We start from the raw sequence: 19,564 nt of genomic DNA on the forward strand, positions 1-19,564 counted from the left end.
GAAATGAATGAAATGAATGAAATGAATGAAATGAATGAAATGAATGAAATGAATGAAATGAATGAAATGAATGAAATGAATGAAATGAATGAAATGAATGAAATAGAAATCGATTGATGAATATAAAAAATGCATGAAATGAAATGAAAATCAAAATTTGGACCTTTTTGACCAAAAAGGCATAAAAAACCCTCATTTTTTTCGCTCGCTATGCTCGCAAATGCCACAACTATTATAGTTACTAGTTCAGGGGTCGGCCAAGGACTTTTGGGGCACTTGATTCTGGGATTGGTGGCGTCCGCCTCATCAATTTTTGCAGGCTTGTATTGATAATAATCGTATGGTACGGTATGGTATTACATATTGTATGGATTCCCCATATCTCTCTGCCCTCCTCTCTTTTTCCTCTCTCTCCCTCCTTTTTCCTTGCACTAGGAGGCGGGAGTCCAAATAAGCAATTTTTGCCAGGGGGACAATTGCCCCCTGCCCCCGGCAGCTACGCCACTGCCCAGCTCCCCCCCTTGCCAACATTTTCTTGCCCCCCAATTTTACATTGCACAGCCCCTAAACCAGTCACAATTGTATGCTGTGTACTGTTGAACACTCAAAACTTACCGTATAATTTAACTCAAAATTTTAAAAACAATAAAAAAATAAAAATAAATTAAAGTCTTTAAAAAAAACCGCATTCCGCATTTTTGAAACTGTTAAAGGAGGATTTCGTGATCCTAGCATCCTCTTTTTATGACATTTTTCAGTAGATATCCACGAAAAAAGCTTATTTCCAAAATTTCAGTTGATTCCGATTTTGCGTTTGCGAGTTATGCATGATTATGTGTATTACACTGCTCCATAGACAATGCGTTGTAATTTCGTTCTGGTGCACCAGAACGAAATTCAAATTTGGCGATATTTTTGCTAAACGAATTAATCTGCAAGACATATTTGGTACATAAACATTATGTAGCCAGAGGTATCCAGTGGTGTAAAAATCTCAACTTTTTTTGGGAAAAGTGGGGGGATGAGGCTGTGGATCACGAAATGTCCCTTTAACAGGGCCATGGGCTTTGTTTGACTGAGACAGACAGCCCGGGGAGACAGCATTATTTTTTAGCTGCAATAAAATATGTTTTTAACTCCTGGCACAGAAGTCTAACAAGACCACTTAGGAAAATGAACTTTTAAGCCCTGTGTATTTTTATTTCACTACACAATCGAGTTTCGGTAAGCACAACATGAGGAAGAAGTGTCGTCTCGAAACTATGTTACATTGATGACATGACATTCTAGAAGTTTATCATCGATATCGCTTGAAAGGTAAGTATTTATGTAATTTGTTGGTGCACTGTGTTGATCGATGTAAGTGGTAGATCATTGGATTTTACAACTGCAGTGTTGAAGTTGTGCCCTTAAAATTCTCACATCATCACGATCATGCCTGTCGAATTCATCAGGCACGGATGCTACAATGGAACCGGGCAATGCAATGGAATGACAATGTTGTATGTATCAAGGGCATAAATCGGGTGGTGGACAGGGGGACACGTCCCCCTCACTTTTTAAAGTGGGGGACACAATATCAAATGTCCCCCCACTTTTTGGTCCCCACCCTAAAAAAAAAAAAAAAGGAAAAGAGAATATAGAAAGGGAGAAAAAGAGAAGAGAAAAGGGAGAAAAAAAGAAGAGAAAGGTTAAATTGCATGTAATTGAGTATGCCCATCACTGCCCATGCTATACAAAAACCGCACAGTCGGTTATATATAGGCCTGTGGTTATTTTAGGCATTGCGTGAAGGCGGGTCCACGGCCCATAAGCGTGTGAAAATTCCTGCGGGCCCGTCTATATGCAGGGCCTGTCACATTTTATCACCAAAAAAAGTCAGTATTAAGATGGACTCAATGCTGATTTCAACATCAATCCATGCATGCTTTAGTAACTTGTGAATTTCAAATCTTTTCCACGAAAGGCTTCATGGACCGTCATTTCACAAATTTTTGGCTTTTTTAAACTACAATTTTAGTACAACACTAATTAGACACCCTGCGTAGTGGGTAAACAAGTAGCCATTTTCACTTCTGCTTTCCACATTTGCCAATTTATGTAATTTATAGGCCTACAATAACGGGGAAAACTTTTCCACGAAAGGCTTCATGGACCATCATTTCAAAAAATGTTGGCTTTTTAAACTAAAATTTTACACACTAATAGTGCCAAAATGGGCCATCAAATCGCTTCAATTTACATACTCAACGCAACATCAGAAAGATTGAGCAGGTTCAGAGAAGTTGTGCTAGGTTTGTCACAGGTGACTATGATCGCTCCAGCAGTGTGTCAGCCATGGTTCAAGATCTCCAATGGCCCACCTTGGCTACCAGAGCGTCTCCAAAGCAGACTGGAGATGATGTATCGCATACGGTTTGACCTCATCGACATCAGGTGGTCCCAGTACATGACTCCACTAGCTTCAATCACCAGAGGCCATGGTTCCCGCTTTCAATATCCGCAGTGTAGTTCGACAGCTTACTTAAACTCATACTTTCCACGCACCATCCGTGACTGGAACAGCCTGTCAACAGACCCAGCTGCATCCTGTTCCCTCAACGCCTTCAAGACTGCGTTGAGGGCCTGCTGGCAGTAATCATCTTGCTACCAGTTTTTACTCGCACCTGTTTATTTTGCGCACAATTTGTTTTGTTTATGTCATGCTTGTACCATGCATGACCACCCTCGCAGTGCGTTTGATACTCATCCATATGAGGACTGCACAACCATGGAAGAAGAAGAAGAAGAAGTTCTGAGTTCAATTTTATATCAGAATTACAATTGCTGATTGAATTGGTCAGCATTCATATCATGCGATGCAAATTTCTACCATTCAAACCTTGAATGATTACTTGTCTTGAAGTTGGCGTGGTGAATAGTCTAGTACACTTTGAAGTACAAAGTAAGGTACGCACATTTTGTGTAAGCGTATCGTGCGTCGCGTATCAAGACGCTCATGCATTTGTGTGCAGCTACCAGTGTGTTAATTCTTTTGACATTACGGCTTGCTCGAGAAGTCGAGCCAAGAATTTGCTCACCGATAGCTTCACATTCTAGGCTAGAGACCATTGCATTCAAAATCTATTCGGATTCACTGAAGCATGACACCATGTGGAGCAATGGAAGTTCAGAAGTAAACACAGCTGATCACGACAGGCGATTGCATCAAAAATGTTGCTATATTAGGCCAATGGAACTCGATTATTAGTTTCCGATTGGATGTTTGAAAAAAAGGGCGAGGTCGCTATTTCATTATTCATTATTCGGTCTCTTTTCATTATCCATTATGTCAACAAAATCAATGATTTTATGAACAGCTTTCTCCAAATTTAGGTACCCCACCAGTACCAAAGTGTATATTGTTGATGAAAGACCATTTCAAAACAGGTATTAATGCTTAGATCATCATTACAGACATTTTGCAACAGATTGAGAAAAGATTTGAATTTGTTTTTATTTAAATGAAAAGAAATTTGCAAGTTTTGTAATCACTAGAAACATGATGAGGTAATCCGTAAATTTCCATTATTTACCACATCCTCTACCCCTACAACTAAGAAAAACTGCTGATTATGATTAGCAGGGGTTGTCAGACATTTTGAGAGTTTCAATTTTGGTTATTTCCATCTCAATTTTCAGATAATTAACTTTTTTATCAAAATAATGAAAGTTTTGGTCAAATTGAAAATGTGATGCGGGCGGTCAATCGGAAACTAACAATCGAGTTCCATTAGCCTTACGCTTCAGCAAAATTTTAGACTCCAAAATAGGCAAATCTTGCTCAAAAGATACAGTTGACTCATCGAAATAACTTTCATCCAAATTTCGAATTAAACGAAAAAATTGCACCGCTGTCCGACCGAAAAACGATAGCAATACACTTTTAGCATCAAATGCATAACTATCGTGTGCAAATTCGAAGCTAGAGCTCTCGAGTAAGTTATGGCACGTCGAAACTGTAATTTACTGCGTACCCGGTACTTTACTTCGTACTTCAAAGACGTGGACAGACTGTAGAAAATAGAAATGATGGACATCATTGATTCATTGTTGAGATCACATGTAGCTGAAGTCAAGAATAGACTGCAGATGGTATGGATTGTCTATAAGTATGGAATATGGATTTGTTCTATTTTGCCCCACGGTTTTTAATATTACGGTATTGTCCGATTGTAAGTGTAAGTTAATTTGAGAGCATCTTTTGCTTGAGGAGTTTAGCCACAAATTTGCTCACCAATAGCTTCACATTTGAGGCTAGCCTAGAAACCATTGCATTCAAAATCTAGTCAAATTGCTGAAGCATGACATTGTTAAGTTCAGAAGTAAACAGCTGATCACGACAGGAGATTGTATCAAAAATGTTGCTAAAATTCCACTTCGTCCAAGTTTTAGACTTCAAAATAGTCAGCCTATACTTGAAACATACAGTTGACTCATCAAAAAAACTTTCATCTAAATAAAAATATTTAACAGATTAAATAACATCTGTTGAAAAAATGTCAGTGCTGTTCGACCAAAAAACTGAAATGTCTATATTAAAATGTCATGAATATATTAGCTTATTTGGTTCTTTCTTTGCATGTTCTTCTCTTATTTTCTTTTGATTAGTTTGTGTAATTGTATCTAGTGAGTGTAAGCGAGGTGCTCGCTTCAGGCCTCTTGGCCTTTTGAGCATTTCCTCATTCAAATTTGGTGTCTTTTTTATATTTTGTATGTTTAAGGGAGTACTACACCCCTGCCCAATTTTGTGCTTATTTTTGCATTTTTCTCGAAAATTATATAGCGCATTGGTGACAAGTAAGATATGTATATTATACTAGGGGCAAGGACTACAACTACTGCACTGGAAATTTTATTTCAACACAGACAACAGTTGTGGAGTAACAGTCAAAAATGAGGGGAAACCAATATTTGATCAATAAATCAATATCTCCTTGCCTTGAGTTGCTGAATTTTCAGTGCAGTAGTTGTAGTCCTTGACCCTATAATATACATATCTTACTTGTCACCAATGCGCTATAATTTTTGAGAAAAATGCAAAAATAGGCACAAAATTGGGCAGGAGTGTAGTACCCCCTTAATTTAAATGAAGTAAAATGATGATGATATCAATGGACTCGCATGCCCATTCAGGTTGTGATATATCAAAGAAATATAAACCCAGACGTAAAGACAATGAATAATAATTAATTTTGTTTTTGTTTTGTAGATGGGAGAGCCAGGTGAGCAGCCAGATCTGTTGGCTGCTGCTCTCAGTCAGAGTGGCTTTTCCCTTGATGATATCTTGAATCCAGACCTTGAGGAGGATGACGTGGTCGAGGTCACTGATCCAGGGAGTTTGTTAGCACAGGTAATATTATTGATCAGTAATCAGTTGAATTTGACTTGGATGGCAAAATCTTTTTAAGAATTTATACATCAGTGGTCACATATGTGCCCATCCACCACAAACTGGTCGTAAAGTCGGCATTTTCCATTTTGAGATACAATAAAAAACAGTATATGGATTTCTATGTAAAATATAGTAGGAATTTGACCTTTGATGATCCATAACTTCACTTCCAGATGTCCGATGAAGCTGGTTGAGGTGTCATTTTAAAGCTGAAAGTGCATTCTTTCCAAATCTGCAATAAACAGAAAATGATCTAGAGCCGACTTTACTACCACTGCACTGTCACTCATCATTGGCAAAAGCTGGTATATAATTCTCATACCAAAATAGTGCCATAAAAGAGCACCTTTTATGAAGGCAATTTTGTCATTGTCAAAATGTATTGTTATATAGCTTGTCTGGTAATATTACTGCATGAAACAAGTTCTTTAAATATTAAAGTTTCTCAAAACAAGTTGATAATAAGTCTTCACTATCCATAAGTCAAGAATTTGCAGAAGCAATTTTCAATATAGGCTAAAAATTCAATAAATGCATCATTTCAGTGCCAGCCCTCGAATTAAGGATCTGAAGGGGCACGGCAACTTTTTTAGGGCAAGTTGATAATTGCCTTGGCTTTTCAATGAAAAGGTAAGGCAGCATGGCAGTATTTCAAGAGGGCATCATGGCAACTGTTGAAAATTTGAGAAGGGCACCAAAGGAATTTCTCAAAAGTGAAGAAAACACACACAAACATAGATTGATGATTTTATAATGAAGGGGCAGGGCTGGGGCACCGATGGCAACTTCATTAGAAGGCAAGTGACTGCCTTGGGTAAAGGACTTATTTTGAGGGCAGTGCGGATGGGCACCCACGGCAAAATGCCATGGGTGCCGTGGGTTAATTCGAGGGCTGTTCAGTGCTGTTCAATGTGAAATCTGAGTGATTTTCTTTATTTCTTGTCATCAGGCTATGGCTCAGAGTGGAGTAGGCAATGAACCAGACCCTCTACTGGAGTTACTGAATCCATCGTCAAGTGCTTCCCAGTTTACATACACAGTGAGTATACTCTAGTTTGAACACATTCCAACTGAGGCCCTTCCCTCAGAAAAATGATATTACAACTTAATCTTTGGTACGGCAGAGGTGAACTGTGTCAGGAAATTATCTGAATTCAGGAAATTGAGTATTGTTTTTGAAAGTATAAAACCAAAAAAAAAAGAAGCACAGATTGTTGATCAGTTTCTGTCAGCTTGGCAGTTACATATCTAGTAAGAGGTGGATGTTGATATAAAATTGGATTGATTGAGCCCATATTTATTGTTCGAGCTACGAGGTTTAAAATATTGGACGAGACATAGTCGAGTCCAATATTTTAAAACACACTTGGACTCATCAAAACATAATAATGGGTAATATAGGGTCCACAACTTGTAAGTCCCCCCCCAAAAAAAACTTTTTAAAATAAATCAAAAAATATTTAACGAAAGGCAAACATGTAAAAAGGTATGGATAGCCTTATTTGTTTTACACATATGGACCAAATTATAGCGTCACACGTCATTGCGTTCAGTCACATTGTTTCATTATGTAAAAAAGAGACCGTTTTAAACAGTGTTAAAAGTTGCATCTGAGGCCATATGAGTCAACTCTCAAACAATACAGTCAGCCAGGTCTATTCATGCGTTCGTTAAAGAAAACCTGACTGCTATGGACTCAGGTGCAATTTTAAAACAGCCTCTTTTCTTACACAATTAACCATTGTGACTGAACGCAATGATGTGTGACACTATAAATTGGTCGACATGTGTAAAACAAATAGGGCTATACATATCTTTTTACATTTCGTAAAATATTTTTCAACTTATTTTAAAAAAGTATTAGGGGGAACTTATAAGTTGTGGACCCTATATATGGTTGCCATTGGCAGAGTGTGGGTGTTGTATGTAGTACAAGTGAGTCCCTACATGTACTTGATCCATGATTGTAGCTCTCATCATTCATCTCTTAGTTAAAGTTTATTATTGTGTCACCCAATCATACGTCCAACTCCCGATTAATGTTGACTAGTACAGTTTTTTGAATTGGAGTATTTTGTGTAAATTTTGTACAAATTGTATGATTAGTCTAACAAATATAAATTTCCAATTGCCTGCCCGCATCTAATTTCCACTTTGCCAACATTTTCGGCGATAACTCTCTAGTCTGAAGGTTTCCTATTCCGAAGGCTCCTTAGTCCGAAGGTTTGCTAGTCCGAACACATAATTTACCATTTGCTAGTCCGAATTCTGAAAAAGGTTCGCTTATTCGAATATCTGGTTCTCTAGTCTGAGGGTTCGCTAGTCCGAATAATAAATAAGGTTCTCTAGTCCGAATATAGAATAAGGCTCGCTAACCCTAACCCTTATTCTATATTCTGGCTAGAGAATCTATGGATTACTGAACTTAATTTGGTTTTCAGACTAGCGACCCTTCGGACTAGAGAACCTTCTGACTAGTGACCCTTCGGACTAGAAAGAAGTCACAAAATTTTCAGTATTTTGAACCGGACGTACTTTAACTTTTGCAATTCAGAAATAGTAATTTACGTTACCGATTCTGATAATTCTATTCAACAGTGCCTACAAAAATGTATAATTTTGTAACACTTTATATTCAATTGATACACAGCCGCAATCTACTCATAGTACACCTGCATCTGTCTCTGGGAATCCCCTCGTCACCATGAGGCATGTACCGGCATCTGTCGCCGCCGCTGCATCCCCTGTGGCAACCACCAAACCTGCAGTTGTGAGGCTACAGTATACAGGAAGTCAAGAAAATGTCAAAGGTCAGCAGATCATACGAGTGATGCCTTCCAGGACGGTCCCCAACATGACGCCAACATCGCCATTTGTGAATGCCCGGGCAGTTACAGCTTCAGCTTCCGGGAGTAGTGCCGCGACTAGTCAAAGTGGACTCCATGGTCGTGTGGTAAGCATGGGAAGCCCAACCATACGCATGGCCATAAGATCAAACACTGGAGTAACTGCCGCAAGAAGAACAACGCAAGGTATTCCAGCTATTGTGCATACTTCCACGGGATCAAAGCAAATCACAATACCACTACCAACGACGGCAACATCTTCTATTTCCTCCGTGATCGTCCGACTTTGACCCAAGGTCTGAAAACAATGAAAGTGCATTCTCGCCCTGGGACACCGCCCATAGTGGTTACCAAGTCGGTTACCAAGCCAACGGTTCATATGATGCCAACAACAACTACAAAACCACCCAATCTCAGTAGAATACACACAGCCCCTGGTTCCCTTAGTTCTCTTGTGATGGATGGGACTGGTGGGACAGGAGATGGTATGAATGGAGCCAGGAAGAATGTGGTACCTGTTATGACCAATGATGTATTGAAGAGGAGAACTCAATCCCCAGTACTCAGGGTGAGCACAGAGTATTAATGTCTCATGCCGCTTTGTTTATCAAAGTTTGTAAATTTTCTACTTATTCAAATCCAAATTCAACATTTTAACAGCATTGATCACAAGAAAAGAAATACTGATTTTAAATAGGCATCTTCAGATTGTACAGCATTCAAAGAACAGCAAAATTAATTGGGTTGCCAACACAGAGGAGTAAGATAAAACAGAGCGCGTACCACCAGTCAAAGTCTCCGCCTCATCCGATAATGAGGGCCGATTGTTCCATGAAATGCGACAGGCGAGACTGCTACGCAATTACCGCATATTTTAATGGTCTATCGCGTAATCGCAAAAAGCACGCAAGCGCTCTATCGGCGTATCTGTGAAAAGGCATAGCGCTGGCGTGATTGTTTGACACAGCACGATCGAACAATCGGCCCTCATGAATATGCGAGAACTGGTACCATACAATACACGGGGACTTTGACTGGTGGTACGCGCTCTGTTTTATCTTACTCCTCTGTGGTTGCCAACTAAATTTGGAGGCTTTTGGACTTGGATGGCTTGCTGTCTTAAAGGGATATGCAGTAATTTTGCCCCAGCAAATTATATTTCAATTTTTTGATAGGCCCTATCCTTTTTTCAAAATGAAAATCAAACTTTAGACCTATTCACACCCAAAGTTTCATGACTCTAATTCAAGATGTGTATGATGGCAGCCTTGTGCTACAGTTTATATCTACCTCGAGTCACTGGCACTAGCTTTGAAGTTCAGCGTGTGCTGCGTTGCGTGTACATATGCAGCACATTGATCGCACACGTAAAAGTATGTACACGCACAAAGTAACGTTAAGCTTACATAAAACACACTGAACTTCAAAGCTAGTGCCAGTGACTCAAGGTAGATCTATAGGCATGATAGAATAAGAAGGTGCTCAATTTATGCAGCAGCAGAGTCAGGTTGTTAAATCAGATTTTGCAAATTATTAAAAAATAATGATAAGTTGGTCATACGTTTTTAGGTGTCGAAATTATATGCCTGAGCATCCCTTTAAATCCTTTACAAAGATCCAATTAAGTTTCCTGAAAAGTTGGTAGCAAATTAAAGAAAATATGTGATGTGTATTTCATGCATGAGAATTTTCAGGTTTTTGTCTGAATTCAGGAAGTTTTGTTGTCCAAATTTAAACATTTATATTTTTTCAGCCTGTTTTGGGCCTTTTAAGGGTAGACGAGGTATTGTTGGTCGAAGCAACCTAAATATCGATTTTCATTATCTATATCAATATATTATTGAAAATTAATGCCTTGATGTTTTGCAAAAGTTCATTCTACAAATCATATACTTTGCAAACTTGCTTAATTTATTGTTGTTAATGAGTTATGTACATTTTACAAAAGTGTTGTTGTTTCAGCCCTCTTTACAACGTAACTCAAGAACCGCAGCACCTATAAAAGTGTATCTGTGATATTTTAATTCTTCTACACGCTCGCTATGAATTAAGCAATGCAGTTTTTGCCAAAGCTCACTACCATTTGTAAGATGCCGTGAACTACCAAATCACAACAGTTTAAAATAATTAATAACCTTAAGGCAGAATTCACATGCTTTTTCAGGCAGTTTTCAAAAAAGCCATTCTCATGCCTGGTATTTGGAGTTTTAATTTGTGTATGTGTTCTGTCGTTGGTAGGTTCCCCACGCAGCCGGTGCTGAGGGTGAGGATGAAGAAGAGGAAGAAGAAGAAGACATGGGATATGCAGAAACATATGCTAACTATATGCCTACCAAGTGTAAGTATTGTTGTAGGGATGACATTGGTAGAGCCAATCCTGGCTGTGATGGTTATTTGATGTATAGGCTGATTAGGGTTTTGCACCTGTATAGAGCTGCATACCTGAATGAGGCATGCGAGGTGTATCTTGCGACAAAGTGGTCCAGGAGTTTCTGGCCTATTTGACCTTATGTTACCGAAATCAATTTTCTTGTTTTGTGCGGTTTGAGGCTGCAGTGTCAGTGTGTTGGATTTACTTGGTTTATTCATCGTGTAAAAGATGGTAGAAGATTAGCCTAGCACAGAAATCCTGCATTGAATTGCTTCGATGGTTATTTGATGTATAGGCTGATTAGGGTTACGGATCCTTATATTTGATGTATAGGCTGATTAGGCAGATCCTTTCAGGGTCTTAGCAGCCCTCTTCATACATAGGGCTGCTAAGAATCATGCGCAATTGCGTTATTTGCAGCACAATTTGCGTATTTTGGCTCCAAATGCGTTTACTTTTTTCTTTTTTTTTTTTTTTTTTTTTTGCGTTTAAAAAAAAAAATTTCGCGGATTTGGAGAGTCCCTTGACCTAGAGCGAAGTACTGCAATCATTCGTGGTTGATTTAAAAAAAGAAATTGGGGAAAAAGTTACCAAAAAATTACAAATTAGAACTGTGTGAATGTACATGCATTGTTCTTGCACCAAGTATTTGCAAACATGACATGTTCATGAGAATACATTCATGAGGATTTGCAGCTAATTTAGCTCAATAATGAAATCCTATTTTCAATTTTTATCTACTGAAGTACTGTACAGTATTAATTTTATAAATTACAGAGCAATTTTTTGAGTTTTCCAATAATTGTCCTCTCTGATTACAGTAAGGATCGGTATCCAGCACCCTGACCCTGTCGTTGAGACCAGCTCTATGTCCAGTGTGGAACCTCCCAGTGTCTGGTATACATTAAGCATTCCAGAGAGCACCATAGATTATGGACACCTATCTGCTTTGCAGCTTGAAGCTATTACCTACGCGTGTCAGCAGCATGAGAGTTATCTGGAAGGTGGAATCAGAGCTGGGTTTCTTATTGGTGAGTAGGACAGAAGCAGATATTGGGCTATTCCAGTTGAAATCCATACACCCCCATGGAATTTCAAATGGGTTTACCCATACCTGCCAACTGTCCCTATTTAATACGGATTGTCCCTATTTTTACTGAAACAAAAAGCATAAAAGGGAGCAATTTTACCATGTGAAGTTGTGAAGTTTTATGGTTAGCAGGTATGGGTTACCAGAATGGGTGATTCTATTTGAAATTCTTACTCCCTCTGTAAGAGATTGAGGTCATGTCTACCATAGGAGGTGTATGGATTTCAACTGGAATAGCCCATTGACAGAGATTTGTTTTTTGACTTATGATTGCACAAAAAAAGATTTATTAGGACAAAATTTGTGATTTCATAATTTATTTTTGGAACCATCAAAACCCTATCCTAATAAGGCAATAGGAAGAAATTACTTTGATCTTTCTATCGAACATCGATGCTTGGTCGATCCTTATTATTTATGAAATCAATTAATTTACTATATTGTTAATTGTGATGAAATAGTAATTTGTGCCTGTAGGGATATTGAACAATATGAATTTAGCGTCAATTCTGATTAATTAGTTGATAGTTCATTAATAACAAGCATCGTAGCAGCATCGACGGTCGATCTAAAGATCGAACAAATTTGTGTCTGGTGCCTAAATAAATAGAGCATTTCACACATATTTTGCCTGCATTGATTTCTCTATCCATCAGGTGATGGCGCTGGTGTGGGTAAAGGAAGGACAGTAGCTGGTGTCATATATGAGAACTATCTACTAGGAAGAAAACGAGCACTGTGGTATGTATTAGTATATTTTGTTATGGATTCAGGCATGCATTAATTGTAGGCTTCAGATCTGGGGTGCCAGGGGGGCTCAACCCCAATCAATGATTTGGGTGTGGGGCTCGACTACCCTTCAATAATAATCCCCCAATAATTCCTGGTGAAGTAAAAAAACTGTTATCGGATACCTCTTTTTTGCCTGATTCTCTGATGCCAAGGGTGCACCCATCAGAACAGGTCATCAGCAAAATTTGCTTTGTCAGCCCCCATGTTGAAAAAAAGTCACTGCATTTCACTAAACATTTACAAAGCATAGTCCTTCAAAACCCATCTTAACTCTTCATTCAAACATTGTATGTCACTGCTTTTAAAACCTAGGTAATGAAACCACATGAGTGCAACATGTTAGTTTAATAGAGGCCTATGTACTTCTGTTGTTATAGCAATTCCTTTTGGCAAAGGAGCACCATCATTGTTTTTATTGCGGGGGAACCAAAATACATATGTATTTGCTTTGTCACCAAGCTTTTTAGCAAACTTCTTATTAAAAGAGATCTTAACTAGTTGTTCAAAGAAATAATTGTGTGTAACATTTCAGTTTAATCAATATCTTAATGGTGCTAAAAAAATCAGTTTCGGCCATAACCTTCATAACCTTGGCTTGATCCACATCGCATTGAAGAGTGTAAATGTTGTGATACCTGCTGTTATTATGAAATCAAATTTGCTCTTTCCATCATCAGGCTAAGTGTGTCCAACGACTTGAAATATGACGCCATGCGTGACTTAAAGGACATCGGAGCCAGTAACATCCCAGTGCATTCCCTCACCAAATTCAAATATGCTAAGATCAATTCCAAAGAGAACGGATACTGCAAGAAAGGGGTGATCTTCTCCACCTATTCTGGGTTGATTGGAGAGACGCATTCCAACCACAAATATAAATCTCGTCTGAAGCAGTTGCTACATTGGTGCGGCAAGGACTATGATGGTGTCGTATCCTTTACTATACAGATTAAGACATTCTGATCATAACAACTCATTGTTTTAGATTGAGGGATTCAACAGGTTTGCTGTTGTAGTATAGACCACTTGACATCATTGTTTATCAAGGCAAGGGACTGGACTATCGATATGCTTGAACAAACCACTACACTGTTAAATGGCTTTCAATGGTCGTTCACTGCAGGGCAAAAAATAATGGAAATTGCCATAATTTGTGCGCATACTGCCGGACAATGACGTCACATGTCAAGTGGTCTATAGAATATCAAACCTAATGTAGCAGAGCGTATGCACACATGCTGACATAATCTGATCCATATGTGTTGTTTATTGTTTCATCGGTATATGCAGCTTGTCACCCCTCCCCAACTAGAGGGATAAGAAATGCTTTAGTTGTGACCAATTATTCTCTGTCACATTTACATGGTTCAAATTATCTGTGATGTGTCAGGTGCAGAAATGTGAATAATCATTCAGGCAAACTGATCTTTCCTTAACTTGGTCCATCCATTAGATTGTACTTGATGAATGTCACAAAGCAAAAAACCTGTGTCCAGCAGGCTCCTCTAAACCTACTAAAACAGGTCTGACAGTACTAGAATTACAGAGGCAACTCCCTAAGGCTAGGGTCGTCTATTGCAGTGCCACAGGTAAGCTTTAATTCTTAACAGGTCAAACAGTACCAGACAACTCCCAAAGGCTGGGGTCGTCCATTGTAGTGCCACAGTTAAGCTTTAGGTCTAACAGTAATAGAATTACAGAGGCAACTCCCAAAGGCTAGGGTCGTCTACTGCAGTGCCACAGGTAAGCTTTGTGCTAGTAATACGAGGTCGCCGGTTCGAATCCGGCCAGATGCACTGGTTTTTTTCAACGTTTATGTGCACTGGCTGCTCTGGGTAAAGATTAAAATTTGTTCATCCTATCAACCCAGAGAACTAAGTGTATAATTTTCATCCTTACGTGATTTTGTATATTTCTTAAAAAAATATGTGACGAACACCATTCGAACCTAATACCTATAGATTAAAATCTTCCGCTCCTCTCCAGTGTGCTTCTGTGGCTCAATTGGTAGAGTGTTGTGCTAGTAATACGAAGTTCGCCGGTCAGATGCACTGGGATTTTCACTGGCTGCTCTGGGTAAAGATTAAAATTTGTTCATCCTATCAGCCCAGAGAACTAAGTATATAATTTTTAGGTAAGCTTTAAGTCTAACAGTACTAACAGTACTAGAATTACAGAGACAACTCCCTAAAACTAGTGTCATCTGCTGCAGTGCCACAGGTAAGTTAAAGAGGAAACCCACACATCTGGAGTTATTCATAAAGTGTTACATCAAGCTCAACATTTTATGGCAAAACATAATCTTGATAATTGAAGCGTCCAACTCCCCAAGGTCCTGACAAATGTAAAAGAATATTGTGATATGTAAAGACAATGTTATACCTGCCTAAAGCCTAGTATCAAAGATCCTAAAAATAAAATTTAGGATCTATGCTAGTATAAACATTTTGTAATTGCTGGTTATAGGGGTAACAATTATTTTATCCTTTAGTGAACATGAATTCTGTTATCTTCCGACTAATTCATAAAACTGTGACGAAGGAATTTAGTTTGATAATCTTACTGAAATGTAGGCCTATTTCTTCTGGACTTTTTAATAACAGTGCAGGCATTTCGAGTGTGAAGTATGTGAGAGTCCTAGGATATCGCACATGTTATGTTGCGCATGCGTGTGTGTTAGAATTACAGGTAATACAGGGCTTCAACTGGCCCTATATTTCCTATATTTCCTATATTTTTGAACTTTTCCTATATTTCCCCATAAAGTTGTAAAATGCCCTATAATTCCTATATTTTTTTTCAAAATGTACGTATGTGTTTTTACGTGCACTGTAATATTGTGTCTCAATGAAGACAACTGAGGGATGCTATGATGTGCTCTTTTGTATAAATTGGGCTTCAAAATAACAGAACTGATCGAATTGGTTTAAATTAACATTCATTATTATTTATGGAATATTTAATTAATATGAAGTTATGAAACACCACATAATAGGTGGAGAAATATTTTTACTGACATTTTGGTTTAAAAATCACTGATATTCACATCAAATTCTTATTCAGTTGGATTGCCTTATTTATTTGATTGGTTTCAGTTATACATTATGACACAATAGTGGATAGTCACAGTGCACACACTGCCACGCAATGGGGACACGCTTGTAGATCTTCAATGCAAGTCCGCAAACTAAGAGCATGTTTCAGCAGCTTAGATGTGGGCAGATTTGATGAGATAGTTCATGTCCACATTGTCCGGATCTGGTGGTGTCAGGAACCATGTTCCACTCTGGGGTGGTCCAAGGTCAAGGATATAGTAACTGCAAATAGCCATTTTTGTTGGCTCTGATGCAGGTAGATAAGATGATCTGAGGACTGCCTAGTATATGTAGTTTTCTGTGTTTTGGTTTGAATGAGATGTGATATGTTTATACTGGGTATGATGTCATTAGTCTCCTAGTAGATGGACATAGGCGGGGTTTGGTGAGTGTTGATTCCAGTTACTCCCAGTCAAGGTGTCTCAACATGCATATCAGAAACACTTGTCTTGGATAGTCATTATGGACAAACCAGGCTGCACTGCACACCTCTGGATCTTAATTGTCAAGTGTGTCAATGTTGTTTCTCTGGTGAGGATCCCATATTGTCTGACAATATTCCAACAGTGGGCAGACAAGTGCGTTTACGCTACCTCCTTTGTATAAAACTTGTCACAAAAGGATAAGTTGCTTCGAAGAAGTCCCAAAATTCTATTTAGTTTTATGGCGATCTGATTTGTGTGTCTGTTCCAGGTAAGGCTGGATGAGAGCTCTACTCCCAGGTAAGGGTAATGATCAACTTTGTCAAGCAGACTGTCTCCCATCGTATACCCAGGGATGTAATGTAAATCTTCAGAAATTTCCTGATATCAGGAAATTTTACTTGGATCTTCATTGTACAAAGTACAAGGAAAATTCTGGAAATGTGAAAGAAGTTTCAGGAAATTATGTCATTGCTTGTTTTCATCCTTGTATACCGGTTGATCCGGTTTACAATTGGCTTTGTTTTTATGAGTGACTCCCAGTTGGGTTTCCCAGTTGCAGATGGTCGATGGTTTATGTCATTTTGAAGAATTATGGAGTCTTCAGCAGATTTGATTTCTTGATACACAATGTAGTCATCGGCGAATAATTTCTCTCTTGAAGACAGGTTGTCAGGCAGATCATTGATGTAGATTAAAACAGCAAAGGCCACAATTAGTGTAAAAATACTATGTGATAAAACCAAAAGGTCCACCGCATGCACTTCCATAAAAGGTATAGACTGTGCAGTGTGATATTATAACAAATGCATATGTATCAATTTAACTGAAGTCATTTTTCTTCTACATTTATTGTCTATTTTGTTTATACATATTACATGTACAAGTGTAAGATCATACTTACACTTCTAATAAAACAAAATTATTTGTATGTTTTGACAAATGCTATACTGACACTTTTGTGGGAAACAAAATCAATTTTGTCAAAATTTGAGCAACACATTTATCACCAATTAATTGAACATGATCATAGGCTTTCTTGAGTGTTAGATAGGAATCGCTATAAGGGGAGATGGAGGAAGCCATTACCTGTGCAAATTATGCACACACTAGTAAGAAACTGTTAAATACAGTGAATATTGTACATTTTGTGTAAAATATCTCGATAAAAAATCCTCTATTATACATCATTTGCCCTATATTTTAACTATATTTTCCCCAAAATATTCCTATATTATCCCTATATTTTTTCCCAAAATGGTCCTATATTATCCCTATATTTTTGCAAGAGTTGAGTTGAAGCCCTGGGTAATATAGTAAATATTACATGACTGCCCGCGTTATGTCATAAACATTTAAACATTATTGGGTATACACAGGTAATACGAATTTTTATCCAAGTGTTGTTTGACCAATGCGATTACAGAATTCATGTAAACTAAAGGATAAATTTATATATATTCTTTATAAATTTATTCTTGAACAAGTACATAATTACATTAATTTGCTATTATCCAATGAAATGTTTTTACTAAAATCATAAATATTATGACCGTTTCAGGTGCATCTGAACCACGTAACATGGCTTACATGTCAAGGCTGGGTATATGGGGTAAAGGTACTCCATTTGCAGACTTCAATGCATTCATACATGCAATAGAGAAAAGGTGAGCAGTTTGGCACTTAATCCCAAGAGACCTACCTGCCTATTGGTCAAAAAGAAGTTTTCATTATCAATTAAACCAATCAGCAATATTGTTAAAATAATTTCACCATCCAAAAAAATGGACTGAATTATTTGCAAAGCTCCATTCTAATTGGTGATTAAAATGAAGATATTATGTAATTGACCAATCAGAGGCAATGTTAGATCAGCAGGTAGTGCTCAGGGGTTAAACACACTACAATTGCTTTTACCAAATAGAGTGTAATATTATCATGTCCTTAGTTTTGTTTGGTAGACGAAAATGTATCATTCAAAATTCATATCACACATTTTCAGGGATTTGCATAAACACCAGCCTAACAGCCAACGGCAGGGAACTTTGCGATTGGACTGGTAGAAAAAAAAAAAAAAAAAAAACAGCTGATAGCAATGTAATTGACTTAATAACGCTTCAGTACACCTGGCGGATCATAGGCTGGTAACTGAATTGGGCTATTCCATCTGAATACCATATCCCTCTTGTAGATTTCTTTGAATTCCAACCAAATTCAAACTGTTTTTCCAGATCCAGCAATTTTCATTCAAAAGATTTTTGGAATGCCAAATGCATTTTCTCAAATAGGAGCCAAATTGTGAAAAACTCAACTGGATTTCATAAATTTCACAAATTTTCCTGCCAGGTTGAACATATGGTGCAACCAAAATTGAGATGGCAGTGAAATCTTCCACAGGGGGCGTGTGGATTATAAGTGGAATAGCCTATTGGTTACCAGCTTGCCTGGCTAATGCCAAAAAAAGTTTGGTACATCTGTGATTATAATGAATGTGAGGTCAATCCATAATAAATGTCTTAGATTTACATGAAACTTCAGAATAATCTGCATTATGTGAAAAAACAGTCAAGAAGTCAACATTTTACGGTATGTTATGTTACGCTAATATCATGTAAAAAATTTGATTGACAGAGGTGTTGGTGCCATGGAAATTGTTGCCATGGATATGAAACTTCGAGGCATGTACATGGCAAGACAGCTGAGCTTTCAAGGTGTGTCATTCAAGGTCAATGAAATTCCGCTCTCAAAGGACTTCATCAAGATGTACGATGAAGCTGTCAAATTGGTGAGTTAAATGGAGATTTATTTTTGGATATTGCTCTTGGAGCCACTTCTTGAAACTGCAGTTGCATTTCACTTGACTTTACAAGACATCGTAAGTCCTTTGACCCATCATAACTGTCCAAACCTATTGTAAATCTAACCTATAATGTATAGGCCTAAATCCTATATGGAAGAGTTACACGATGTGTGTAGGACTTAGTCCATATCATACTAAGCAGTCGCAAGGAGCGTTAAGTTTTTTCAATGGTGTACACCCACAGACTATTCATCAACAGTCAAAGTCTCTATGCTTTGTATGCTTTGAATTCTCGCATATTTATGAGGGCCGATCGTTCAATTGTGCGTGTTTAAAAATCATGCCTTCGCGTATATACGATAGAGCGTTGAGTGTCTTCGCGTTTACGTGAAAGGCTGTTGCAATATGTGGTATGTGCGTAGCAGTTTCGTCTGTCGCACTTCGTGGAATGATCGTCCCTCATTATTGGGTGAAGCTGAGACTTTGGCTGTACGTGGTTAGTCTGTAGTAGAAATGTTACAATATTGCTAATGTTACAATATTGCTAATGTCAGTGCTTAATTCCTGTGTAATCTATATATTAAAGTGGTGTCCAAATTGCATTGTTATTAATTTCTGAAAACAATTCCAGTTAAGGGCTCATATTGAAATTCCCTTACACAGGAAGGTGTGCGCCATCCTGCAGCTTTCCTATGCTAGCCTTCTTTTGTTAAA

The 19,564-nt window shown here is 38.0% G+C and overlaps 2 protein-coding genes across 3 annotated transcripts in view; both read left to right on the forward strand.

Annotated features, from left to right (window-relative positions):
* The first annotated feature begins 1,212 nt into the window (after window positions 1-1,212).
* LOC140165129 (uncharacterized) lies at window positions 1,213-8,570 on the forward strand. Its single transcript, XM_072188564.1, has 4 exons — window positions 1,213-1,317; window positions 5,252-5,392; window positions 6,384-6,473; window positions 8,085-8,570. The coding sequence occupies exons 2-4, from the start codon at window positions 5,252-5,254 to the stop codon at window positions 8,568-8,570; spliced, it is 717 nt and encodes a 238-aa protein (XP_072044665.1). The 5' UTR covers window positions 1,213-1,317.
* A 17-nt stretch (window positions 8,571-8,587) lies between these two features.
* LOC140165128 (protein strawberry notch homolog 1-like) overlaps window positions 8,588-19,564 on the forward strand; it is a 36,064-nt gene continuing 25,087 nt past the window's right edge. For both annotated transcript variants that reach the window (XM_072188562.1, XM_072188563.1), the window contains exons 1-8: window positions 8,588-8,848; window positions 10,519-10,618; window positions 11,473-11,682; window positions 12,398-12,482; window positions 13,211-13,463; window positions 13,987-14,122; window positions 17,612-17,717; window positions 18,682-18,835. In XM_072188562.1, coding sequence (XP_072044663.1) covers window positions 8,588-8,848; window positions 10,519-10,618; window positions 11,473-11,682; window positions 12,398-12,482; window positions 13,211-13,463; window positions 13,987-14,122; window positions 17,612-17,717; window positions 18,682-18,835 — 1,305 coding nt within the window. The remainder of the gene's footprint in view (window positions 8,849-10,518; window positions 10,619-11,472; window positions 11,683-12,397; window positions 12,483-13,210; window positions 13,464-13,986; window positions 14,123-17,611; window positions 17,718-18,681; window positions 18,836-19,564) is intronic.

This window comes from Amphiura filiformis, chromosome 11 (genome assembly GCF_039555335.1).
Source record: "Amphiura filiformis chromosome 11, Afil_fr2py, whole genome shotgun sequence".
NCBI classification, from domain to species: domain Eukaryota; kingdom Metazoa; phylum Echinodermata; class Ophiuroidea; order Amphilepidida; family Amphiuridae; genus Amphiura; species Amphiura filiformis.

What these genes read in the sequence shown, in the direction of transcription:
- LOC140165129 (XM_072188564.1), top strand. Translation starts at nt 5,252, where the DNA reads ATGGGAGAGCCAGGTGAGCAGCCAGATCTGTTGGCTGCTGCTCTCAGT. An exon ending in CAGGGAGTTTGTTAGCACAG is followed by an intron (nt 5,393 to 6,383) that starts GTAATATTATTG and finishes TCTTGTCATCAG; the next exon opens with GCTATGGCTCAGAGTGGAGT. An exon ending in CTTCCCAGTTTACATACACA is followed by an intron (nt 6,474 to 8,084) that starts GTGAGTATACTC and finishes ATTGATACACAG; the next exon opens with CCGCAATCTACTCATAGTAC.